A 27,695-nucleotide genomic window follows, 5' to 3' on the forward strand; every position below is an offset into this window, starting at 1 on the left:
TCTGTTGAAGCATATTGTGATCTGAAGTTGGTTAACTTTACAGCTGGGTCAGGCAGGCCTGGGAATCGCAGGGCAAAGGGTTAGTTACTCCCAAATCCCTTTTCTATTCATCCAGACCTACCAGTTCTATTCCTACTTACATGCATTGTAGGTAAGAGTGATGTAGTAACTTTAACATGCTCCATCTGCAAAGTTAAAATATCTACCTCCTCACAAGCTCAGAAAACAGTTTGGAGAAAATAGTTATTGTTTCCAGATGTTCTGTGTCTGCCACACGTTTCTCAAAATAGAGTATGACACAACTGGGGGCAATATAGTAATTGCTTTCTTGTTCTAGAACAGCACTATCCATTATGGTAGCTGCTAGCCACATGTGGCTATTTAAATTAAAATTACGTAAAATTAAAAATTCAAATCTTTAATCACACTAGCCAAATTTCAAGAGCTCAGTAGGCATATGTGGCCGGTGGCTACTGTATTGGACAAGATAGAATTATGGAACATATCCATCATTGCAGAAAGTCCATTGGATAGTACTGTTCTACAATAAGAATTGTTGTGTTTTTATCTGTACTAGTCAGAAATAAAAATGCCAAAGAGATAACTTTTCCTAAAGATTGTTTATATAAATATCAAAGATATTTCTGTAAAAATATGTACAATGAGTGATCGTACCAAGATCAGAACTTCTTTTATTGGTAGTCATGATGATTACCTCCTGTTACTCTCATCCTCTTATTGGCTAGGATGTGTTTTCATTTACAAACTCAAGAAGAGAGTAAAGTGAATTGAAAAAAATGAGAGTAGTGAATTTAGGCAATTAAATCATGTTAGTGAGAATAAAGGCTTTTGTGGAATCGTGTGGAAAATTATTTTGGTAGTCAATTTTTATTTTGGCAGTCAATTTTTATTTTGGCTGTGAAGATAATTCAGTATCCTTAGAAAATAAGCTCTGAGGTTTCTTCTTTGTGAGGCAAATATGACTGCCTTAGTTACCACACAATTTACAGTCGAAGTATTGTGCTCTTAAAGTGCCCTTTTTTTCTTAATAAAAGATGATGCTAAGCTGGGATATATAAGCAAGGCTGCTTGTGTTCTCCAAAGACATTCTAAGAGATCTGCCACATCATGTATCACACGTAGTGCATCACCAACTGGCCTGTAATAGGTTCTCAATACATGTTTCTAGACTTGACTGCAAATCTACAGTCCCTTAAAAATGATACCTAAAAAAAAGAAAAATGATACCTATTAATTTTCATTACAAAAGAACATGTTCATTAAATACATTGGAAAATACAAGAAAGTTGAAAATTTTTCCCTATGCTCATAATTTCCTTTGTCTTTTTCAGCTATGCATTTTTTAAAAGGGTGTAATTACACTAGAGTTTGAACCTTCACATTACAGGCTATGTGTTAACTGCTCTGGCTAGACCTGTTGTGCAAGTCTGAAGAGGTGGACTCTTTATGAAAGATATTTGATGGAGGGAGGAAGTGAAGGAAAATTTGTAAAACCTTCTCTCTTTAAGCATACCTCACTCATATACATCTTAACATGCTTACACCTGTTAGCATTTAGAGACCATTCTTTGACATGTGAAAAGAGAAAGAGGTGCAGCTAATTTACACTGCCTGTTAAGTTCCCATGGGTAAAGTAGTAACCAAAAGAGAAAAGAAAAAATCTGGGCAGCTGGGTGATGTATTGGCTTAATAACAAATTTCCAAAGCAGTAACCCAGTATTTACATTTGCTTTGGCTTGGGGGGGCGCGGCTTCGAAGTAGGGTCCATCCATCTTTTGGGTCGGGGCGTGGTGGGAGGAGGGCGAAGGCTCTGCCCTTCCTGGCTGCGGTTGGCAAAGCCTGGAACCATCCTAGGTAGTCTGGGCGGGACTGGGGCGTGCTAAGGGCGGGACGTCCCAGGCCGGGGGCGGGGCCGGGTGCCGAGCGCGCCCCTAGGCCCGCGCGCCGGTCACGTGCCGCACGGGTCTGCCGTAAATAATCCGGGCGCGCGCGCGCTCGTGGGGCCGGCCGCGCGGAGGGGCGGCGCCACTTCGCGGAGTGGTGCTTGGCTTCCTTGCGCTTCACCCGGTTCCCAGCGCAGGGATCCCCGAGACCGACGTTCCGTGGGGCCGCGAGTCTTCCGGAGGTGCGAGCCAGGTGATGGCCGCTTCCTGGGCGTGAGGCGGGCCGACGGGGAGCCTGCGGTTGTGGTCCCCACCCCGGGAGCTCTGGGAGCCCGGGTGACAGCGTAGGTCAGTTTCCTAGGCCGGTTCCCCTGCGAACGGTCTCCCCCCTTGCCTGGTGGTGGGGGAGGTCTGTCCGCGCGTGGTGGGGGCGAGGCCGCGTCTCCCGCGCGTCTCCGAGGATGGTCAGGGTCGTGGCCTGGAGATGCCGGGCTCTGAGCCAGAGCTAGGCTTCCACGAAGTCCCTGGCTGCTCCAACTCTGCGAGGAAGTTAGTTGTACAAGCAGCAGGATGCTGGCATTTGTTGCATTTCCACTTTGGGTGCTAGGACTTCGTCCTGGTGCCACATGCATTCCCTACTAAGTCATTAGCTGCTTGCTTTCTCGGTACTTGGATGTGTACTTGGATTCTAACTTTTAGTTTCCTACTGGCGTGAAGAGGATTGATTCACAGTGGAAGTCACGAGCTGTTCACGTGAGCATTCTCACAGTGTACCTCGTGCTCCATTCTACTAGCATGAAAGACTATCAGAGGAATTCAGAAACAGTGTGAAAGATGGCAGCAGCACAAGAGAAACAAGGATTCATTTACCCGGGGGCCCTGCTGATTGGCAGGAGGCGTTGAAAAGGGTTATCCTGATGTAGTTAATATTGGTTTTCAATTGTGAAAGTCTTTGCTTTATGCAGATTGTATTGTGAAGTTGAACTGTTGGCAGACTATGTTAACTTAAACTAGACTGTTTAAATGTTGCAAATTTAGCGATTAGGCTTTTGTGGATAGCTGATAACATAATGAAATCAGCTTTAAAATCAGTGATGTGTTTTCCTTGAAAATCTCAGCCGTTGTATTGTAATTGATGCATCTGGATACACCTCTTGACTCAGAATTTGGAAAATACTTTGATTTGTTTTGATGGCTTAGCAATGTTCGTGGTCTGACTCGGAGGCAACGAATTTTTTTCAGCCGGTGTGCCTAGGTGTATTTTCTGAATTCCCCAGCTGAAATTTTAAAGGTCTCTGTATTAATTACAGAATAGTTATAAAATTCAACCTTTTTTCATCCCCAGGTTCTAAACTAAGGGCTCTATCTAACAATCTATGGGGAGGGGTGGGGGGAGAGGAGAAAACTGTCAGTAACGTACCTTTTAAAATTTATCTTTTTCTTTTCTCTCAGGCCGAGCAACTCTCCCAGCATTGAGAAACTGATGTGCGAAATAGGAGTTAACTGCTGAAAGTTGAGTAGATTTATCTGGAGCAGTTGTTGTGTATCAGTGTAGGGTTTTGCCAGGGTCTGTTTATCAGATCACACTTGCTAAATATCTCCTTGTTCATCAGCAGAAATTTGGGGGGGGGGGACTGGCTAATCCTTGTCTCTGGAGGCTGCTGAGCCTTGCAGGTATTATTTGCACAGCACTTAACACCTGTAATTCAGAGCAGCTAGATGTTATTTCTGTGAAAATTGCTTTCCCACTCTTCCTCCAAAGCAAAGGGAAATGATACTTGTTTAGAACCAGCAACTAGGTAGAAAAATACAGCCAATTCCTTTTGTGTGATAACATGGTGCAGTGTCTATTTAACAAATTTTTTCTTCACGTGGCTTTATTTTACTTAGACATATCTATCATTATAATACCTCAGACTTGACACTTTGACAGTTTCTTACCTCTTGCTATTGCTAGGAGCTGAGCTTTTGTACATTATGTGTATTCACTGAGAAAAGTAGTCAACAGAAAGTGGAAATCAGCCTAACTCATAACATATGGAGGATAGAGCAAGCACATGTAAGAAATTTGAAGTGGTTAAGCCAAGTCTGGTGGTAATTAGAACTTTATTGATTTGTAAATTCTTTCCAGTTCCTAGGAAGAGGGCAGGTGTTAGCAGTATAGCCACCAGCTGATACCAATCTCACCAGGATTCGTTAATGACGTGTCAGAAAAGATTCTTGCATTCTGTACAGAATATATTGATGATCATAATGTCATACAAGTATCTTACAGGATGTTCTTGATCCCTAGAAATGTTGGATTTTTTTCCTCTTACCTGACCTCATCCACTAATAAGGTGGGCAAGTATAAGAAATACTTTTTAATGCCTAAAGAGGATATACTAGGTCACTAACTTTTTCTGAGTTGTATTCATCAGCCAGCAAATAGGAAATTACTGTACTATACAGTGAAAGTGGTCTTTAACTGTACAGTTTCCTATCATGTGACAGTGGAAAGTAACCATGTTTTTACTTTGTTGTTTAAAGTTTTCCTTTAAAGAGAAACTTCTGGCCGTATGGTGGATAACTGGTCAGTATTATTACACGTTTCATTAAGCTTGGAAGATAATTTTCAAATGTGAAATAAAATGGGAAACATTTAAATACATTTTATGTAAAATTTAAGGAATTTTTTCCTTGGAAGGTAACAGTTGATCAGCCTCCTGGTTGGTATTATTATCTAAAACTGTATTTATCTTATTTGTGGACTTCTCTGCCGTTTGCTTCTATGGGCCAAACCTGTTTTGAAACAATAGGTAATAGTTTTTATTAACTATTTATTAAGAGTAGTTTTTATTAACTATTTATTAACAGTAGAATCTACAAAGTTCAAATTGAAATCAGGGCTGCGTCTGAGGGTTATTTCTTGTTTGTGAAGCAGATAAAATGTATAGCAACCGAAGGTTTAAACAATTTCATAAAGCAAGGCCATGAAGCTTATTTCGTTTTCAACAGTTTTGTTAAACATTTACATTTTCGACTGAACAAAGGTAAAATAATAAATAGGCAGCAAGTAGGCTTGTTCTTTTCTTATACCTGTATGGCATCCAAGTCAGTGTGGGTACGTAGTGAATAAGAGACAGTAATGTAAATAAGTCGAATACAAAGTAAATAATTTGGTATAGGCATTTTACATTGATTTCAATGGCTTACAAACCCTAGTAAGACATATTACAATTATAGCCAGGTGTCTATCGTTTCTCCTGCAAAAGAGGTGATGTCATTTATCAGGACTCAGGGTCCTGTTGAAGTTAGAGAAAAAGTTTCACTGAATTAAAAATTAAGTGATTTTTAATTTAATTTCATATTTTTAAAAAAGGCAAGTGCTTCCTAAAACAGACTTTAAAATTTGCTGTCATTTTTCTTAAATGGCCATATTTTGGATGTCTCATTTCAGTCAGTAAATCTTCTTAAAATGAGGGGATTAAGCTATAATTCAGACTCAGCTTCCTCAGTGCTCATACAGGAACAATAACTAGGATCAGAGACCTTTAATTTTAGAGGCTGAATTGAGTTTTATAAATATACAGCATTAATAATATTTCATCCCTCGATACGAAGTTGTAGATTCTGGTTGTGGCTATTAAAGCCATACCCTTGGCAATCAACTTTATCTTTGTGCTTTTCAGTTTCTTCATCTCTAAAATCAGTCTTAGCTTAAATATGAATCTATCTACCAAAGCTAAATTTCTAAACCAAGAAAAAAATGCATTTAATTATTTGTGTTATCACAAATATCATAGTTCTATATATACATATTTGTATATGCCTATGTACAGATAGGTATATACACACACACATACATACACTGAGGAATATATGATCACATAAAAAAACTTAATGATTGCTTGCTAGGAACTAATAAGATTGAGAGCAAAACTCTATTTCTATCGCCATGTTTTAACATAGTCACTTTAATTTTTTAATATTTTCCTTATATTAAAAATACAATATTGGCAGGAAAAATATTGGAAGAAGACAGCGCCATTAAGCAGCTAACTAGTGTACTTCGGAATGCAGTGCTGAGCACACTAGAGGTTTTTTTGTTTTAAAGATTTAGTTTGTAAAATATATGTATTCATAAATACTTAATTCTCACTATTCAAATCCCTAGTATACAGTATATTTCAAATATTATTTTAATAATGTATTAGCAAGCATAAAATCAGTATCTGAGAATTTTAAAAATCATCACAACATACAGTCATAACAAGTTTTGAAATAATTAGCTTCCTTTGGCTCTGTTAATAGTACAAAAGCTGTTTCTCAATTGTTAGAGCCAAATTTCAGATACTTCCTCTTTTTTTTTTTTTAAATTTTTGGGCCACACTGCGCCTCATGTGGGATCTTAGTTCCCTGACCAGGGATTGAACCCACGCTCCTTGCAGTGGAGGTGTGAAGTCTTAACGACTGAACCCCCTCATTTTTAAAAAAATTGTGGTAAAATACATATAACATATGTTTTTTAACCATTTTTAAGTATACTGTGCAGTAGCCATCACCACTATCCATCTCTAGAACTTTCTCATCATCCCAAACTGAAACTCTGTGTCTATTAAGCACTAACTCCCCATTTTCTCCTCTCCCAGCTTTTAATAACCACCATTCTACTTTTTGGTTGCGTGAATTTGTCTACTCCAAGTATCTTATATTAGTGGAGTCATGTATTTGTCCTTTTGTGTCTGGCTTATTTCACTTAGCATGATGTGTTCAGGGTTCATGATTGTTGGGTCACGTTTCAGAATTTCATTCCTTTTTAAGGCTGAATAGTAGTCCGTTGTATGTATATACATTTTGCTCATCCATTCATCCACCAGTGGACACTTGGGCTGCTTCTACCTCTTGGCTCTTGTGAAGAATGCTCCTGTGATCATGAATGTGCAGATATCTCTTTCAGCAGTTCCTCCTTTAAATTCTTTTGGGTATATACTCGGAAGTGGAATTGCTGGATCATATGGTGATTCTGTGTTTAAGTTTTTGAGGATTCACCATACTTTCCTGATGTTTTATAATGTCCAGTTAAATATTGCTGTATGTATGATCGAATAAAGTTAGCCTGGAGGTCTTTGAATTTTAACTCTTCAGACATCTTTAAGAACTCTGTTAAAGGACACATCATTTAATATTCTGAGTGTCTGGTACTCGGGAATTAGCTCTGATTGTTGAACTTCACTGTCTTTGATTTCTCTAGGAATTTTCTACTTTGATTCTGTAGAAATAGTAAAGAAAAGTAGCAGTTCAACTTGTAAAATAGTAGACCTCTGACGGAATTGAATGTTGATTGCCCTTTAAGTTACAAGTTTCAGGGTCTCTGCCAAGATTTCAGAGTTGTTAGGGCCACAGAATTTATCCACTGTAGTGAATGGGGATTTAGTGGCATGGATTATCAAGTACGGGGACCAGTTTAATTAGGTAATATACAGTGTTTACACAACAACAAAACAGAAATTCACTTTCCACAAAATAATTTAGAATTAGAAGCTTGGCTTCCCCAGTGGACCTTGGAGGAGAGGAAACATAAGGCAAAACATAAAGTCTCTAGTCTCCTAGTTTTTGAAGCTCAAAATGTTTTTGACTAGTTATTTCCTCGAAAACATTCTCTTGGCCATTAAAATCATTCATTAATCTTAAAAACAGAGTTTGGAATTGCGTGAATGTGAAAAGAGTGGCCGAAAACATCCACAAAGAGATACTGAAAAATACTATATGTGCTGATAGGATGTGGCTCAAATCTAGTCTCATAAGATACATTAAGGGATTACTTGTCTTTCTTTTGGCTGAAACATCAGAGACAGTGCATTTTGAAATAAGCTCTCATGAGTCCAAAGAAAGTTTTTTAACATCTGTTCAATATTTGAGTTCTTTGATTTTTGTATTTTTTCTAAAGTTAACTGTTAACCACAAATTATTTATAAATTAAAGATGTATCAAATTAAAGAAGCAGTGATAATCCTCAGTAATCCTGGAGTGTATATTTTAAAAAGGTATGATTTTTGGTATGATCTTAATTCATTTCCTGGGGCATATAAGGAAAAAAAACTTCATTTTTTGATCACTGGATAAAGGTGTACCACTTACAATGAACATGTTACTCTTAGGCCTTCCTATCGGTATTGCTTTGTTCTTGAAAAACTAATTCCACGTTCATCCATCTGTCCATTTAATTAATATTTGGTTGCCTGCCCTGTTCTAGGCACCTTGCTGGGTACTAGGGATATTGTGGGGACACATAAGAAATGTGGGACCCTTTTTCTCATTAAGTTTACAGTGTAGTGTAGGGAGAGCCAAAGAAATGACCATATGTGCACCTACAGACTGACATTTGTGGCAAAAATAAGGTGCTGTGAAGGTTTTATAAAGGGGGTTTAGTGGAGGTTGGGAGTGGAGATGGCAAGTCAGACCTCTTGAGAAATGTGGATAGTAATTTTTTTGTACAGTTGACTTCTGTATAACATAAGTTACTGGGAATTCCCTGGTGGTCCAGTGGTTAGGACTCTGCAGTTTCACTTCCGTGGCCCCGGTTCAGTCCCTGGTCAGGGAACTAAGATCCTGCAAGCTGCGTAGCATGGCCAAAAAAAAAAAAATGTGTGTGTGTGTATACATATATATATATAAAACATATATATAAATATAAACACATAAATATATATGTTAAAAATACATAATAACATAAAACATAATTTATCCTAATGTAAGGCCTGCTTTTATTCGTTAGTGTGTCACCAAAGTTTAGAACAATGCCTGGACCGTGGTCAGCGCTCATTTAAGGGTTTGTTTTTTTTTTTTTATTTTACTTTATTTTTTTTTTTTGTGGTACGCGGGCCTTTCACTGTTGTGGCCTCTCCTGTTGAGGAGCGCAGGCTCCGGACGCGCAGGCTCAGCGGCCATGGCTCACGGGCCCAGCCGCTCCGCGGCATGTGGGATCTTCCCGGACCTGGACATGAACCCGTGTCCCCTGCATCGCGGACTCTCAACCACTGCGCCACCAGGGAAGCCCTAAGGGTTTATTGATAGTAACACTGTGATAGTAGAGATAGGGAAAGTGTTGTTGGTCCTGGAGGTGATGGGGAAACTGCAGCTTCTTGTGGATGTCATGTTGGGCACCTTCCTAGCCCAAGCTGGCTACCTTCCTAGCCCAAGCTGGCCACCTAGATGCTGACCTGAGGAGTAAAGTTTTGGGTACTGTTGATGTATCAAATTCTTCAGGTCTGCATAGACAGCAGTGGACTTTTAGTTATAATGGTTTTTGGATGAAGAAAAAACAATGAATGTTTTTATGTCTTGGTTTGGAACATCTTCTGAGTTTCTTTGCAGCATAGCTGAAAGGAACAGAATGATCATTTTGTTTTACTGTAGTACAGCTATCGTTTTAAGAAGTTTGCTTGGTCTTTAAATTACAGGTATTTTTGGAGTTGTGCTATTTTGACTGGGTGTTAGAGCCACTAGGAAATTATTTTGTTATAAAATTGTGTTTTTACTGTTTTCTGCTCCTAACATAAAGTAATTTGTTTATGGAAGCACGTTCTAAATGTATATATGATTTTACAAAATTGTTTCTAAAGGGAGATGGGGGAAGTGTCAGCCCACCCCGCAACTCCTACCACTCCTTTCTAAAGTAATAGAAGTTTATAAAGGAAAAGTGTTGAAAATGCCTGTTTGCATTTTGGAATTTACCCTCAAGGTCTTGCTTATTTGACTAAGTCCCAGGTGTTACAGTTGGCAAACCTTTAGAGTCTGCTCAGCCTGTAGGTAGAGTAGCTAGTTTTAATGGATGTGGTGGGAAATTGCTTTAAAAAGGAGAGAATGAATTGTTTTAAGAATATTTTTTAATCAGACAGGTGCCTGTGTTAAAATGAACACATATGGAATTTAGGCATAGAGCAACAAGAGTTTTAATTTTCTGTCTCGGTGAAATTTAACTGGCCTTGTACCCTTTTTAATTTTCAAACAACCTATTTACCTCTGTTACCTCTCCCCTCCATGCCCCCCTCCCCATCCTGTCTCATAGTAAGACTCCTCTTGCCTATGAAGATACCTAAGAATCTGTTTATCTTCGTAGGACATTGGCAGCATCAGACAGGAAGGAGCTCTGCTCAGCTCCCCACCGGCCCCTTAACTACCCTCTGCCCTGCCCCCGGCCTTAGTGTGGTGCTTCCTCTTTTCAAGGCTGATCCTTGCTTGGGCTTTTCATCCACCTACTTCAGGCTCCTCTAGGATCTTTTTCGTCTCTCTTCCCTCCTTTCTCCTGTCTTTCAAGCTTTTCCTCTCTTCTGGCTCTTGCCCCACAACCTACGAACGTGCCCAGGTATCTAATATCCGAAAACTGAAGCTATCCCCAGCCCTTCAAAACAGAGTGGCTTTCAAGGAATCTGCTGTACTCTCTCCCCATCATCCCACTTTCACTCTCAATTTACCCACATCTATTTGCCTCTGTCATTTCTACTTAAAGTATTCTTAAGCTCATCAGTGGCCTAGCTGCCAAGCCAGTCGGCATTTTCAGGCCTTGTCCTTGCTCTTCCTTTCACATTTCACACCTATCCAACCTCTTGAAACACTCTCGCCTCTTGGTTTCAGTGCTATCGCCCTCTCCTGTCCCCCTGTCCATGCTTAGACCTTTCTTGCTGGATCATAGTGACTGGCCGCCTTCACCTTCAGTGTTGGTCTTCTCCCAGTAAGAGGTCTTATTTACTGCTATGATTTTAATGACTACTGACGTGCTGATAACTCCCCCCATTTTAATTCTAGCCTAAACTTTCTTTTTCTTTCTTTCTTTCTTTTTTTTTTTTTTTGCGGTACACGGGCCCCTCACTGCTGTGGCCTCTCCCGTTGCGGAGCACAGACTCCGGACGCGCAGGCTCAGCGACCATGGCTCACGGGCCCAGCCGCTCCGCCGCATGTGGGATCTTCCCGGAGTGGGGCATGAACCCATGTCCCCTGCATCGGCAGGTGGACTCTCAACCACTGCGCCACCAGGGAAGCCCAAGCCTAAACTTTCTTTTGCTCAGGCTGGTATTAGCTGATTGCTTATTGGACATCTCCCTCTCTGTTTCCCACAGGAATCTCAAACTCACCACGACCAAATGGAATCACATCTTCAACCAAGATTGTTTCTGGTGTAACAGTTGTCCATCAGGGTTGGAAACCTTCTTCATCCTGCTGGTCTTGGTGACCTCATTTTTCAAGTCCCTGCTTAAATTTCACTTTCTCTGTGATTCCTTCCCATACTAATGCAGGTAAAGGGCTAATCATTCCCTTTGTCCTCTGTACAGCCACTGTCCCTTGTTCATTATTGTACTTGGCACATTTGGTATGATTGTGTGCATGTTTGACCTGTCTTGGGGACAGGGACTGTATTGTCCATCATCATACCTCCAGTGCCTGTAGCAGTCTCTGTCATTGATGGGTACTCAGCAAACCTTTGAATAACTCTTAATTCCAATTGCAGCACTAATGAGCAGCTGTCGTGGTTAATATATTATAATGAACTGTTCAAGTAGATAATAGATTTAATTTTACCCTCTTCATATTTATTTTACAGAAGTTGAAAAACTTAAAAAAAAATTTTTTTTTTCTGTAAACCCAATGTAGTGAGAACCCAAGGTAATAATAAACAATTTCTAGTATGTTCTGAAGATACTTACTTCAAATGTTCTTTGATTCATTCTTAAAAAGCAGGAAAAGGGAGCTTCCCTGGTGGTGCAGTGGTTGAGAGTCCGCCTGCCGATGCAGGGGACATGGCTTCCTGCCCCGGTCCGGGAAGATCCCACATGCCACGGAGCGGCTGGGCCCGTGAGCCATGGCCGCTGAGCCTGTGCATCCGGAGCCTGTGCTTTGCAACGGGAGAGGCCACAACAGTGAGAGGCCTGCGTACTACCAAAAAAAAAAAAAAAAAAGGCAGGAAAATGATATTTCTATTGTCCTATCTTCAAGTTCACTGATTCTTCTGCCTGCTCAAATCTGCTTCTGAATCCCTCAAGTGAATTTTTCATTTCAGTTATTGTACTTTTCAGCTGCAAAATTTCTTTTTGGTTTCCTTTTAGGCTTTTATTCTCTTAGGACATCTCTTATTTTCTCCACCCACAGCTAAAGAATACTTTCACCATTGTGCTGTCTAAACAAAATTCAGGGGAAAAATTGTTATTAAAAAAATTTCCTTCTGAAATTCAAGAAAATATAGACATATTTACAATCTAAGAAATTATATGCAATCTAGCCATGCATTATTTTTTTTTTTTTGGAGGGCATACCGTGCACCTGTGGGATCTTAGTTCCCCAACCAGGAATTAAACCTGAGCCCTGGGCAGTGAAAGCGTGGAGTCCTAACCACTGGACCACCAGGGAATTCCCTAGGCTTTCTAATCTCTTTATTTTAAGTTTGCTCATACATTTTCTTGACTTTTTTCATATATTCATTTAGTTCTTTGAGCATTTTTAAGACATTTTTTGAAGTCTTTGTCTAGAATATCTGCCATCAGTCCTTTTTCAGGGACAGTTTCTGTTGATTTATTTTTTTCCTTTGAAGGGGCCCTGCTTTCCTGTTTTCTTTATATGCCTTGTGTTTTTTTTTTTTTTTGGCTGCTGAAAACTGGACATTTGAATCTAATGTAGTAACTCTAGAAATCAAATACTCCCTTCCTCGGGGTTTGCTAATTTTTTGTCATTTTTTGTTTGTTTCTTTTTGATTATTGTAGACTGCCTTTCTGCTGAGGGCCAGCCTAAACTTAAGGTTGTCTCATGTCTTTTTTGAGACTTTGGTGGGCATGAACAGTCACATTGTAATTTTCCCCATATATGCAGTTGTTTGTGAATGTCCTAGTCTTTAAAAGAGGGAAATTAAGGGGAAATTTAAACGGGAAAACAGAAAAAAAGAAGAGGGGGGAAAAAAGTTGCTGGCCCTTTAAATCCTCTGGCAGTCCAGGCCACCGGAGAGGCTTGCAGCAAGGGTGCCAGTGCAACAACAATGGCTGCCCACTTCTTTGTCTGCATTTCTGTGGTCAGAAGCAGCGATCAGTGATCAGAGCCTGCCTCCCCAGTATTTGGAGGACAGGGTCCTTTTTGCTGATGGTGGGCTCCAGCAAGCTGCTCTAGAAGCACATGCACAGGTGCCTGCTGAGTGGCTGGAGGTGGGGGTAGGGAGCTGCTACCCCTAAGAGCTGAAATTAACCATATTTAGCTTCCAAGTCTTCCCTGGCAGTTGCAAGCCTTCTGGAGGTTCCAGAGTTCCAAAGAATTGTTAGTTACATCAGACAGAGTTGGCCAGTGCAGTTGTTGTGTAGGTGGGGAGACAGATCCCTGGTATTTGTTACTTGGCTATCTCCTGGAACCCTCTGTGTATTTTGAAATTATTTCATCTTGTCAAATTGTTGCCTCTCCCTCTGCAACATATGAAGGATTGTGTGAATGTTATTATAATATATAATATGCATAATATTATTAGCAGTTTACTGGAGTGCACATTTTCTGTTAATTCCAGCATTTGGTGTGTTTAATTTTTTATGTTTGCTAATCAGGTAGGCAAAAAAATATCATTGTGTTTGATTTATTTGCATTTAACTGATTATTAGCATGAAAGAAATTTGTATTTTTTCTGGGAATTGCTGTTCATAACGTTTTGACATCAATGCTTTAAATTTGGTTGTAGTCCTTTATAGTTGGCTTGAGACTTGGGAAGAAAATATGAGAGTTTATTTGTAAGTATCGTAGCTCCAGGATCCTTATCTGTAATTTATTTTCTCACAAGTTTCTCGCATTGTGTTAATTTACATTTCAGCCTTATGATATTTCTATACAAACTGCTGAATTGCCGTATTTTAACTTTATATCTGGTTATTGATGTTGTACTAATAACTATTTACAAAATACCTTTCATAGACACAGTCTTAAAACAGGTCATGAGGTTGATTGTATTTTGCAGGTAAAGAAACGGAAGCTTTGAGAGAGTAAGAAACTTGCCCAGATGTCCAGTGCACTTCTTCAGTAATAATACAAAGGGCACGGAGTCTCAAGGTCAAGTTTTGGCCCTGCATCTGATTCATTTAATCAGTTCTTGTGTCTATCTTATTAGCTGCAGAATGAAGATGATTTTTTTCCCTTTTATCTGTTAGATAATATCCAAAAGCTAATATATGTTCTTCCATAATAGCAATGTTATTATTTTTTAAATCTAGAAATGAGCACAGAAGCAGAGCAACAGCTTCTCCATCATGCCAGAAACGGCAATGCTGAAGAAGTAAGACAGTTATTGGAAACCATGGAAAGGAATGAAGTAACTGCTGACATTAACTGCAAAGGTAACCTTTGAATGGATTTTTTAGCTTTTTCTTATGAGTATGCACTACTTTATCATTTATTTAGCACTAATCTTTCTGAACTTGAAATAAATTTTCATCTCTTATCCTAGGAAGAACCCCCATAAGAGTGGATACTCTCCTCCTCCCCTCTAAGTCAGAGAAATTGAGATCCAGTCTTAATATTGTCAGGGGTCCTAAACCTTATGAACTACAAGGGTGACCCCCGAGTCCACAGGATGCATGCTATGATAATTTCTTTTTCTCGAAGACGTTGTAGGTGAAGCGTGTGAAGTACCTTAGAAATATTGTCAGACAGGATCCTACCCTCACTGAGGTTAGTAGATTACTAGCTCAAACTAGTCTGCATTGCACGATATGTACAGAATATGGAAGCTATGAAGTGCAGGGTGTTAGGGAACATATAAGAAGTATGTAACTGGAACTCGAAGGATTAGCTTCTTGGAGGAAATTATTCTAAGGTGATATATGAAGAGTACGTAGACTTAACCAAGTAAAAATAGAGAAGAAAGGGGGTCAAGGCAGAAGAAACGTCATATGCCAAGGTCCTGAGGTGAGAAGCAGCCCAGATGGCAAGGGCTTTTGCAGGCAGGAGGGGGGAGGGATAAGGCTAGGTGGGTAGGTAGCAGCCAAATCACAATGTGCCTTGTGTAGCAAGGTTACAAGTATATTAAACTCAGGGGTGCAGAGAAATAGGCTTTATTTTCTAAATTGGCTCTGATATTTCAACAAGCGCCTTCTCATTTTGGGAGTTTGGAGGACTAAATATAAGTCTTTGGGTCCCTCCATTTCAGTAGCTTTTTTGATAAATGATTGGCCTCCCAGAGCCTCTCACCTGTGTCCTCCCCGTCTCACCTGAGGTGGCCAGTAAATGTAAAGGCGAGCCTTGTTCTGTGTGGACGGCCTTTGGTTCCTTGGTAACCTGTCTTCCTAGTGCCCCTGAAGCATTTGTAGCTGAAGTAAAACTCAGAGTCAAATGCAGGTTTTTCATAAGCACAGGTGGTGCTCCTTGGCTGTGTTGGGAGTCTCATCCTGGCTCTTGCTGGCTTTGTGTCACCCTGAACCTCTCATGTCTCCCTCTGGCACGTGGCCTAGGCTTGCTGGTTCACCTCGGCCACGCTCCTGTGGGTGTGGCCTTGGGGGTGTTGAGTGACCCATGGGGGCTCGGAGCAGCTCTAGGTAGCCAACATTTGGCCTTCCCGCTGCCTGCACTACTGAGTTTACTGTGACGTGGCCACCGTGCAGGTTGGTGCTAGGCTAGGTGGCCTGGTAGGGGACCTTTTCCTAGCGTCCTACATGCCACTGCCTGTTCTCACTCACGACTTATCTCACTCTCCGGGCTTAGAATCAGGAGCCACATGCCCCGTTTTACGTCTTTACCTCTCCCACAGCCCTCTGTCACTGACGGGTATTTTGTTCTGCTGTGTCACATTCTCCTCCTGTCATAGAGCAGCAAACTTCATGGCCTCACCCTCCGTGTGGAAGGAGTATTACCTTCATAGCAGTGAAGAAACCACGCTCTGAGTTGTCCAGAAATTATAGTCTGAGTCGGTTCTTGGAATGCTAAAGGAATTCTAAAAATCCTTCTCATCCTTCAGTAGAAACCTGGTTCTTAATCTTTGCCTTGGGGTTCTGTTTTGAATGCCAGAAACATGCCTGGTTTGATGATCTTCAGCAACCCTTTACCAATCACCCCCCCTCACCCATGGTTGCCTCAGGCTAGTTAGTGGAGAGTCACCTACTTGGAAATGTAAAACAGAGACAGATGTTACTGCTGTTTCAAAATTTCACCCTCATTATACCTGTCAGTCAGACTTGTCTGAAGGGCAGTTTGAAGGGTTTATGTAGAGGAACAACATAATCAGGTGATGTGAGTTCACCCAACAGAAGTGAGTGGGGAGGCCTGGGGCTGGGGGTGTGAGTGTCTCCATATGGGAATCACTGTGCCTGGCATTTCTTGGTTTTCTTTTCTATCTCATTTTGTTTTTCCAAACCCTGAGAAATTGAGAAAATGGTAAAGTGTAGTATAATTCTTCTGCAAGAATTAAAGCTCAACAATCAATATAGAGATGTTACTGGTTGGGAGGAATCCACTAATGTCAAGTTTAAGGGAGAGAGAGAAGCACTGACGTGCATTTGAAGGTTAAGGTCAACACTTCTAGGCTAGGGGCACAAAGGAAGAGCTAATTGGGCAGTTTGGCTTGTAGCTGTTGCCATTACGAGTGTGTTCATGGTCCCGTCTGTTGCTAATGGCGAGACATTCTTGCAAATGAAATAAATACTAATATATTTATACGCATAGCATGCTTTGTATAAATTCTATGAGTGATCTAAAAGATAAGTTTTTGAAAGCAAAATAAGAGCTTATATCGGCAACATGAACCGTGATTTTTTTTTTTTTTTTTTGTGGTAGGCGGGCCTCTCACTGTTGTGGCCTCTCCCGTTGCGGAGCACAGGCTCCGGACACGCAGGCCCAGCGGCTATGGCTCACGGGCCCAGCCGCTCCGCGGCATGTGGGATCTTCCCAGGCTGGGGCACGAACCCATATCCCCTGCATCTGCAGGCAGACTCTCAACCACTGCGCCACCAGGGAAGCCCTCAACACATGATTTTGTGTAGTGCTGTCCTGTTGCTTTGCTGGAAGGTCTGCATGGGAAACCCATAACGTCTGCTGGTGTTTCCCAGTGTTTAATATTCAGTATAGGGTACAGTTTTCTGTAAATATTTCTAAACTTGATATTTCTTATTGATAAAAAATTTTGGGTGTCCATAATTTGTAAAGAGTATAAAGGATATTTGGAGCATTTTTATTTCGTGACTTAATAGCTCATTTATTTGCTTATTTTTTGTGTAGATACTGATTTATTGATGGGGAAAGTATCTCTGCTACATTATTTACCAAAGTGAAATTAAAAAGTAGGTTTTAATTATTAAAGATTATCAAGAACTTGTAGAGTATGGCCCTTGTTTTTTTTAAAACATTTTTACTGGTATTTGGAGTATTTTAAGAATTATTTAGGATTCTGTAAATTTTGACTTCTTGATTCAGAATCCCATGTGGAAGCACTAGATGGTGAGGAGACCCGTTCAGAAGCAGCAACTCAGAGGAGACTGTTGTGGTTAAAGGGGGGTAGAAGCAATGGGAATGGTGAAAAGTGGGTATCGTTAACATTTAGGAGGTAGAATTGATAGGACTGATTAAGTTGGGCGGGGGTGAAAAGGGGAAAGGCAGACAAGAGTGGTGCTTATTTCTGACTTGAGAAGGGAGGTGAATAATGGGGCAGTTCATTGTGAAAACGATGTGGGAGGGGGAAGAGGTGTTTTTTCTGTGTACATGTGTATGTGTAAGGTAAGTGAATTCAGCTTTGTACCTCCTGAGCATAAGGTATCCTTGTATCGTCCAAATGGAGGTGAATAGTAGAGAGTTGGAAATGGAAATATGGATTTTGAAGTGAAGAGCCTATAAACAAAGCAGTGAGAAGGGACCAAGAGGTGTCATTGGAGATGCTAGTAATGAAGGATAGTCAGAGAAAGTGGAGTTTCCGCAGAGCCCTGGGAAGAAGTGCAGAGCTGTGGAGGCTCTTGACCTGGGCTGTCAGCTGCCGTCCGGTGACGCGGTACGCTGGCTGCTGAAAAGGGCCCCTAGGATCCAGTGACACCATTTATTGGTAAAAGTTGAGGACAGTTTTAGTGATGCGGTGGGAAATGAACCTGGTCTGCAGTGGGTGGGTAGCTGATGGGAGGGAACGCAAGGTGGGAAGCGTGAAGACTGGGGGTGGGGGGAGGAGAGTGAAGAGGACAAGGGCCGGAGGGCGCCCGGGACCAGAGAGGGGGGTTTGGGTGCTTTTGCTTGTCAGGTGGACGAGACGCAAATCCTCACCTGCTCCTTCCTTTTCCCAGCTAAAGAGGGAGAGGTTGAAGATGAGGAAAAGGAGTACTTGGGAAGCAGGGGGTATGGGATCCAGGATCCAGGAAGTGTGATGATTCTGAGGCCTCAGGAGGAAGGATGGGTGCCTGTGGGTAGAGGTATGGGGTGGATTCGGTGCCAGGAAGCCCAGGGAATCCTATGAAAGCTTCTCTTTTCTTTGTGAAGCTAAGAGATCAGATCATTTGCTAAGAGGCAGGTGTCTGGGTAAGAGGCTTGAGGGGAGTGGTGAGGATTGAAATACCTGTGCTGGAACAGAGGAGGGACACCTGCACGGCAGTGTGGAAAGGATTGCCGGGCAGCAGTGAAGGCTTTGCTGAAGTGTGAGATCCTGACTTTATGGAGCCATGAATCCACAAGGTTTTGTTATTTTTCTTCCACCACTGTTAGCAACCTGGGTGTGGTTATAGAAAAAATTGAGCTAGTGTGTTTATCAGGCTTTGGGGTTTTTCTAGGCTGCTGTGACAAAGATAGGATATTGAGGATATTGGCAAAGAAATGTTGAAATGAGGGACCAAGAAATATATGCTGGATTTACCGAAGGAAGTGAAGATGGTGGGGATATTTACATAGAGGGAAAGCGATTAAAGAACTGGAGGGTCAGTTCAGTTGAAGAGCAAGTCTGGGGGTTTGCCTGTGTGAGGAAGTGGGAAAGTGGGCACTCTGTGTTCCTGAGTTCAGACGTGATGATGACATCCAGACTCTGGCCCTGGGGTTGGGTACCCGATGTGGAGCAGAGGCCAGGTTTGCGGGGAAGTGAGGGAATCGGAGACACCAGGATACTGCCTCATAGTAGTCACCCCTAGGATGGTGGCAGGATTTGCCTCAGGGAGAAAGACTGCTGCCCAGAGTTAACTGGTGAGGGGTGAGCCACTGGAGGCCGGTAGATGGCGGCAGAGAAAGCATTTGCAGGGCGGGTAGCGGTGCTTAATGTCAGAAGCCTCAGAGGAGGGGTTGTAACACGAGAGAGGTCATTGACCAGAGACCACGTTGGGTTTTGACGTGGAAATTCACGTGGCTCTGTGCCGTGAGGACCAGTGGGGGTGTGGGAACGGGGGAGCCTCCCCCCCGAGGGATAAAGGAGAATCATTGTCATCAGGAAGAGCTAGGTTAAGGACAGAGGGTAAAGAGAAATGTTCCATGCAATAGACCATGGCTTTAGGACGTATTGCCTGTGGAATTAGGGGTTCCAGAGGGCACCCATTTGAGAGGGAACAGTTATGGGAGTTTGGTAAGTGGCAAACAGTCACAGGGACACTGTTGGCGGTGACAGTCCCTCTGGGAGCTCTTAGAGCCCTGTTCTGGGTACACTGAGGCTGGTGGCGGGCTTTCTGTTGGCCCCAAACCTGAAATCCAGGAGCCGAGGGCAGCTGTTAACCTCCACCTCCTGCCAGGGAGGGCCGGGCAGCCTGCTGCAGGGCTTCGGGAGACCCTCTGGGGCGGTGGTGGGCTTTCGCGGCTTATGTAGGCTGTATTCTCTCAAGCTTCATTTGGAATTTTGGAGATCTTCTGAAGCCCTCTCAGCTCTAAGCTATAATGCCCTATTTTTTTTCCCCTAAATTGAATTAATGTAGCTCGTTTTCACCACGCTCAGTTGTTTTATACCTCTCCTCAGCTGGGATCTGACATTTCGCTGCTTTTAATTTGGGTTCTTGTTATCTAGTTGGACTCTCCCATGCTGGTAACACTTATCCTCATTACCTGTGATTTTATCTGAAGTCAAAGCTCCGTTTTCAGTCACCGCCTGCAGCGCCGACAGCTTGCTAAACGCTGCAGGAAAGATTGGTTCCCAGTTCCCCTTTCTGTCCACTCTCCTGACATGGGACAGGTTTTCAACAAGAGGTGCTTTTCAGGAAATGCTGTGCCAAGAGACCCACGCGTTCGTTTGCTGATGGCAGGGTGGTTAGACACTCGCTCGGCACCTTAGAGCCGCAGACCAGTTTGAATGTAACCCCCATCAAGTCTCCTTCCACCCTGTTAAGAGTGAGGACATCGAGTTAGGAAGGTGGCCGCAGAATCTGTGTCCTTTGAGTTCTGACCCATCTCACTCAGAACATGTATTACAGAGTCATGTCTCCTGCCTCTCACTCATCAGCAGTGCAGTGTGAAAGGGAGCCACCGGCCAATGTGTTGGAGCAGAGTATTAAGGAGAAATTAATTTTATTGTTCAGTTACCTCAGTAACATCTAAAAATACCTCTTTCCTTTTTTTTTTTAGGAAGAAGTAAGTCTAATTTGGGCTGGACACCTCTTCATCTGGCCTGCTATTTTGGACATAGACAAGTGGTCCAGGATCTGTTAAAGGTACATGTATGGCTTTAATTTTTAAATAAATAAAATATGGCTCTTATGGAAATTATAAACGTCTTGGAAAAGCCGTCTGGGCCATGATGCATAAAGACCTGTTCAAAGCAGTTGCTAATCACTTACTTGTTCTTTGCTAAATACATGAATTAGGGTAGCCTGACTAATTAAAATTCTGTTTTTTCAATCATTTGATTTTTACATCATTGACTTTTTAGAGTTGCAAAAATGGACATATGAATTAATGAAGATACTACGTTGTTTTTTGAGCATAGTTAAAAAAATGACCAAAGCACATCCTTTGTAATTAAAAAATAATGTCAGAATCTCTTAATGAGCACGCTGTAACTTAAGAACTCATATTTCTCAATTCTGTGATGAATAATTTTTCACACATACTGATATTTCTGAAATTGGGTTTCATCTTAAAATTGATCTGGTGGCCCCAAACCTGAAATCCATGAGCTAAGGCAGCCCTTAAACCTCCAGCTCCTCCACCATTTAAATGGTGGCATCTTTTTCTTTTTTTTTCCCTTAAACTCATTAAATTAAATTGGTGGAGAAAATGTGCTATTTTATTCAGAGACGGTTCTCCTTGTTTTCAATATGAGTGTTTCTAAAGTAGAGCAAAGGGTGTATAGATTTTTAAAGAAAAGTGGCTTTTTATTTTCTACCTATCAGGTAGATTTTTACTATAAGCTTACTGTTTTACTGTGAAATGAACTTATTTTTAATAGTGACAACCAGTCAATATTAACAATTATTTTAATTTTTTAAATATTTAATATATTTTTAGGGAACTGTTTTCACCTTTGTATATTTCTTGATATGTGGAAGATGCTTAAAGCTTTCATGTTTACTAGGCTGGTGCAGAAGTAAATGTATTAAATGACATGGGAGACACGCCACTTCATCGGGCTGCCTTTACAGGACGAAAGGTGAAAAACATTCTCTGTTCAATGTTTGCAAGTGAAATATTTGGAAGAGCAGTCACAAATGTTTTCTCCTTATAACCCTAGGAATAGCAACTGCGAAAAGCCACAAAAAATGTATAAACCAGCATTTTGGGTTAAAAGACCTCACGCTCTTAGTGATGGACAGTGAGGTCAAGTACAAAGGTCATGGAGACTCCTACCCTCGTGTCCCTGATAGGAGCTCATTCAGTCTATGCTTGTGTCCTCCAGGGATGGGGAACTCCTGCACCTTCTTCATCTTCTTTTTATTTTTAAAACAGCTTTATTGGGGAATAATGTACACTGCGTGAAACTCACTTGCTGTAAGTGTACATTTCAGTGATTTTTTTTACATTTACACAGTTGTATGACCACAACCACAATCTAGTTTTGGGACATTTCCATTCCCCCAGAAAGTTTCCTCATGCCTGTTTGCATTCATTTCCTGCTTCTAGCCAAGCCTCATGCTACCGCTGATTTACTTTCTGTTTCTAGATACTTGCTTTTTCTAGAAATTTCTTGTAAATGGGATCATACAAACATTTGTGTCTGAATTTTTAAATTTAGTATAATTTTGTTAAGGTTCATCCATGATGTAGCATGTATCAGTAAATTCTTTTTATGGCTGAATGACATTCCATTGTATGGATATACCACATTTTTTAATCTATTCACTGTTTATTAGAAAGATTCTTTCCCCATTGTATTGCCTTGACACCTTTGTTGGAAATCAGTTGACCATAAATGTAAGGATTTATTTCTGGACTTTCTGTTCTCTTCTTTTAATCTGTATTTTATCCTTGCACCAATACCACACTGTCTTATTACATTACTTTGTAATTAATTTTTAAAATAATATTTATTTATTTGGCTGCTCTGGGTCTTCGTTGCTACATGCAGTGTCTCCACTGCCATGTGCAGTGTCTTTGTTGTCACGTGCAGTGTCTTCATTGCCACGTGCAGTGTCTTCATTGCCACATGAGGTATCTTCACTGCAGTGTGCGGGACCTTTAGTTGCAGCATGTGGAATCTAGTTCCCTGACCAGGGGTCAAACCTGGGCCCCCTGCATTGGGAGTGCAGACAGAGTCTTAACCGCTGGACTGCCAGGGAATTCTCTGTAATTAAGTTTTGATATTGGGTAGTGTAAGTTCTCCAACCTGTGATCTTTTGAAAAATTATTTTGGCTATTGTCAGTCAAAAGTTTGTGTTTCCATGTAAATGTTAAGATTATTCTATTAATTTCTATAAAAACAGCTGTTGGAATTTTGATAGAGATTGTGTTGTCTTGAACCTGCAGATCAGTTTGGGAAGAAATGCCACTTTAACAACATTGTCTTCCAGTCTGTGAGCATCAAATGCCTCTCCGTTTATTTAGATCTTTAATTTCTTTCAGCAGTGTTTTGAGGTTTTCAGTATACAGATCTTCTCTTTTTGTTAAACTTCTATGCATTGTATTCTTTTTGGTGCTATTTTGAATGGAATTGTTCTCAATTTCTTGTTGCTATTATATAGAAAGACAGTGTTTATGTTGCTTTTCTATCTTGTGTCCTTGCTGAATTTGCTTTTTAGTTGTAGTAGGTTTTTGTTGATTCCTTAAGATTTTCTATATACCAGATCATATCATCTGCAAAATAAAGACATTTATTGTACTTCTTCCTTTCCAATCTGGATCCTTTTCCCCCTCTTTGTTTATTAGCTAGATTCTAGTATAGTGTTGAATAAATACAATGAGAGCAGAAATCTTTGCCTTATTTTTTGATCTTTGGGGAATAGCATCTAGTCTTTAACCAGTAAATATGATGTTAGTTGTAAGTTTCTCTTAGATGCCCTTTATTAGGTTGAGAAAGCTTTCTTGTATTTCTGGTCTATTGAGAGTTGTTTTTTTTAAATCATGAATGGATGTCAGATGTTTTTCCTCTGTCTTTTGAGATGATCATGTGATTTTTGTTTATTAATCTATTAATATGGTATATTACATTAATTTGGAGATTTCAAGCCGAACTTGCATTCCTGTATAAATCTCACTTGGTATTGGTTAATAATCCTTTTTATATGTTGCTGAATTCTAGTATTTTCTTAAGGATTTTTTGGGTGTGTATTCATGAGAGGTACTGCTCTGTAGTTTTCTTGAGATGTGTGTGTCTGGCTTTGGTAACAGGGTAATACTGGCCTCGTAGAATGAGTTGAGAAGTGTTCTTTCCTCTTCTGTTTTCCGAAAGGCTTGTGAAAGATGATTACTTCCTTAAATATTTGATAAAATTCACCAGTGAAACCATCTGTGCTTAGACTTCCTGTGTGGAAAGATCTTAAATTACTAAATCAATTTAATTATTTAATATAGATCTGTTCAGAGTTTCTACTTCTCCCTGAGTCAGTTTCGGTTATTTTCTTTCTAGATATTTTTCCATTTCACCTAAGTTGTCTAATTTGTTGGCATAAGGTTGTTAATAATATTAATATTATTTTATAATTTTCCTTGTGGTTTCTTCTTTGACCCACAGGTATATATAGAAGTATCTTGTTTGCCAAATATTTGGAGATGTACCAAATTTGTTTCCATTGTTGATTTCTAATTTAATTTCCCTTGTGATCAGGTAACTTACTTTGAATTGTGTTTTGAAGAATGTATTTTAAATTCTTTTATAATGTATTAGGAATTATTTTACAGTATAGCATTTGATCTATCCTAGAGAGTGTTTATTGAGTGCTTGAAAAAAATGTAGTCTACTTTGAGGTGGAGTATTATATAAATGTAAATTAGGTTAAGTTAGTGATGGGGCTGTTCAGTTCTCTTATCCTTAACTGATTTTCTGCTTGTTTTATCGAATACTGAGAGTGAGGTATTGATGTCTCCAACTATGAATTCTTGAATTGTATATTTTTAATTTTGTCAGATTTTGCTTCATGAATTTTGTGAGGTGCATATCCATTTATAGTGGGGTTATGTGGGATATGTTATATGGGATATGCCTTCCTGATGTGTATTGACCTTTTTGGTCATTATGAAATGTCTTTCTTTGCCTTCAGTAATATTTCTTACCAGAAAGTTTTTTTTTTTATGTTAATGTAGCCAATCTAGCTGTCTTATAGTTACTGCTTATATTGTCTTTTTCTCTCCTTTTACATTCAACTTCCTTGTGTCTTTGAATCTAATGTGTGTTTGTTGTTGGCAGCATATAATTCAGTTGTATGTTTTTATCATCTGAAAATTTCTTCCTTTTGATTTAGTGTAGTCACATTTAGTTGTTAATAACTTTGGATTTACGTCTTCTATTTGTACTTGTTTTCTATATGTCTCAGGTTTTTTGTTCCTTAGTTCCTCAGCTGCCTTCTCTGGTTTTTTACAAATATTCTTTGGTATTTTATCCCTTTGGATATTAAACTTTTTGGACATATTTATAATAGCTTTATACTTCTTATCTGCTAAATTCAACATATGGGCCCATTAAAAGTCAGTTTCTATTACCTGCTTTTTTCAGACTGTGGGTCATACTTCCCTTTTTTTTGCATGTCTCACAAGTTTTTTTTGAAAACTAGACATTGTATATAATATAATTTTAGCAACTCTGACCTTTTCCCCTTGAGGTTATTATTATTTTTTATTAACTTGTCTGGCCTTCATCTGTGAAATATAGAATGTGTCTGGCCTACTGATATCTCTGCTCTTTTTAAAAAATAAAATTGTTTTAATGTTTTAGCGTAGTTTCTCTTATGTACTGGCTGTTTGCATCCCCCTGAAATGCATATGTTCAAATCCCAAAGTGATGGTATTAGGGATGGGGCCTTTGGGAGGTGATTAGGCCATGGTGATAGAGCCTTTGTGAGTGAAATTAGTTCCCTTATAAAGGAGACCCCAGAGAGCTCTCGTGCCCCTTCTGCCATGTGAGGACAAAGTGAGAAGATGGCCATCTGTGAACCAGGAAGCAGGCTCTCACCAGACACCAGATCTTGTTGTGCCTTGATCTTGGTCTTCCTGGCCTCCGAAAATGTGAGCAGTAAATTATGTTTAAGCCACCCAATCTGTGGTGGTTTTGTTATGACACCCCAAATGGACTAAACTTCCCAGAGTTCACCCCTGCATCTACATAGCTTAGTGGTCAGCCAGTATTTGGGTAGAGGTTTTGCCCGAATACTCAGAAGCATAGAGCTTCTGCCCTCTGCTGATGGATCTGTGTGTAGGTTGGGGAGCAGCCATTCCTCACTTCTGCCTCTTCTTCCTGTCTGTGGGGCCTTCTCCTGTTTCTCCTGCACAGTCAGCCAGGAATGTATGGGCAGCTTACCTTGTCCTTTTTTGGGTCTCTCATTTCCAGGCTGTTTTGCCATTTGCCCCATGTGATGGGCATTAATAATGACCCTCCAGAGACGTTCTCATCCTAGTCCCCAAAGCCTGTGGCTGGGTTAGCTTACGTGACAAGGGGAAATTAAAGTTCCAGATGGAATTGAGGTTGCCGATCAGCAGACCTCAAAAGAGGAAAATTATTCTGGATTATCTGGTGGCCTCAGTGTAACCACAAAGGTCCTTAAAAGTGTGAGAGAGAGGCAGAAAAAGAGTCAGAATGAGAGGGAGATGTGCCTAGGAGAGAATGGTCAGAGAGATGCAATGTTTCTGGCTTGGAAAATGGAGAAAGGGGACCAAGGAGTGTGGGCAGCCTCTGGAAAGTAGAAAAAGCAAGGAAATGAGTTCTCCTCTAGAGCTTCTGAAGGGAAAGCAGCCCTGCTGACACCTTGATTCTAGCCCAGTGGGACCCATTTTGGACTTCTGAAGTACGGAACTGTCAGATAATAAATTTGTGGTGTTTTAGGCTGCTGAGTTTGTGGTAATTTGTTATACCCCGGACAGAAAGCAAATACACTCTAATGGGAAAAGGCTCCTCCTGCTGTAGATTTTTCCATTTGTTTCCTACTGAATTTGCTGCTTTTTTTGCTCCAAATCAAGTCATTTCCCTCTGGCAGAGCTACTGGCTTTCATTGCCAGCCCGGGTTTGGTCAGACTTCTTGGAGAAGGGGGTTGGGGGGGCGGGGGGCGGAGGGTGTGTGGCCGTAGCCTGGGGCTGGAAGGTTAAAGACTCCTGTTACCTGAAGTTCTAGTTCCTGTTGAGTATGCCTCTCAATTTGTTGTCTTTAGTCGATATCCAGCACCATGATATGAGTAGTTTTGTAATTTTGTCCAATTTTATACTCTTTTTTTCAGGATTACAGTTCACAGATCTCTTTATGCCACCATAGTCAAAAGTTGCTTCACCCCTCTTTCCTGATACTTTTTTTGATTATTTGAATGATCTGGTAAATTAACTATGACATAAGGTGTATTTCTTGTTTGTTGTGATTAACCATAGTCTAGCATACTCCCTAAAGGTTATTTTATAATCCCATAATTGGAAGATTTATGTGCATTTATCACAAGTTCAAGAATGAATTTATATGATTTTATACTTTTTATTCTAATTATTAGATTTAACCAATTTTCATATAAATTATTAATCAACCCAGTAAGTGTGTGCTAAGCATGTTTGAATTAGTACATTTCACACTGTTGGGTCTATTTGTTCATATGTTGATACTTGTGGACCAGATATGGAGTCTCACTAAAGTTGAGAAAAAAATACCCATTATACTAAAAAAAAAATAAAGGTAGTGGGTTAATTGCTATGCTTGACTCTGGGGTCAGTGAGGGGGAGGCTCAAAAATGAGCTGCAAATAGTTTAATTTGCCTGACTCATATGTGAGCTACTTGCTATTTTCCTTTATAGCCTTGCACTTCTCATTCTACTCTGTGTACCTAGGAGAGTTCTTGGCCGTCTATTTTCACGTGGCCCACGTCAACCCATTCTTGAAAGTGCAGCTCAAATGCTGTCTCCATAAATTCTTTCCTGACTTCCTGCAGGTGGAAAGCAGCTGTCCTTTTCCAGATTTCCCAAGAATATTACAAGCACTGTCATTCGTCTTCTACCTTGTATCACAGTTTATTGTTGTATGTGTTTTCACCACCACTAGATCATATTCATCTTGCTCCCGAGGAATTTATACATTTCACTTTTTTTGCATCTTCCATGAGCACAAGTCTTACTGCATAATTACCATCTGTGTAATTACCTAGATCAATTACCTAGATCAAATCAAATCTACGCTCAGTTCTTTGCATATCTGGCTATTTTCTTCAACTTCGAACATAAGACCATGCTAAATGAGGCCTTAGTTTGATTTGAACATTAGCATACATATTATCGCTTGTATTAGCTGAAGCTAAATGGTTGTGCCA

At 40.5% G+C, this 27,695-nt stretch overlaps 1 protein-coding gene across 4 annotated transcripts in view; it reads left to right on the plus strand.

Annotated features, from left to right (window-relative positions):
• The first annotated feature begins 2,069 nt into the window (after positions 1-2,069).
• The window catches only part of OSBPL1A (oxysterol binding protein like 1A), a 210,731-nt gene continuing 185,105 nt past the window's right edge, over positions 2,070-27,695 (plus strand). Inside the window, exons 1-4 of one of the 4 annotated variants that reach the window (XM_082853217.1) lie at positions 2,070-2,146; positions 14,114-14,236; positions 20,397-20,482; positions 21,346-21,420. In XM_082853217.1, coding sequence (XP_082709343.1) covers positions 14,116-14,236; positions 20,397-20,482; positions 21,346-21,420 — 282 coding nt within the window. In that variant the 5' untranslated portion in view covers positions 2,070-2,146; positions 14,114-14,115. Of the gene's footprint in view, positions 2,147-2,197; positions 2,253-11,006; positions 11,180-14,113; positions 14,237-20,396; positions 20,483-21,345; positions 21,421-24,009; positions 24,031-27,695 lie in introns of those variants that run through there. The other 3 variants (XM_082853216.1, XM_082853215.1, XM_082853219.1) reach the window with 3 other exon arrangements.

Source organism: Leucopleurus acutus (genome assembly GCF_964270905.1).
Source record: "Leucopleurus acutus genome assembly, chromosome: 13".
Lineage (NCBI taxonomy): Eukaryota > Metazoa > Chordata > Mammalia > Artiodactyla > Delphinidae > Leucopleurus > Leucopleurus acutus.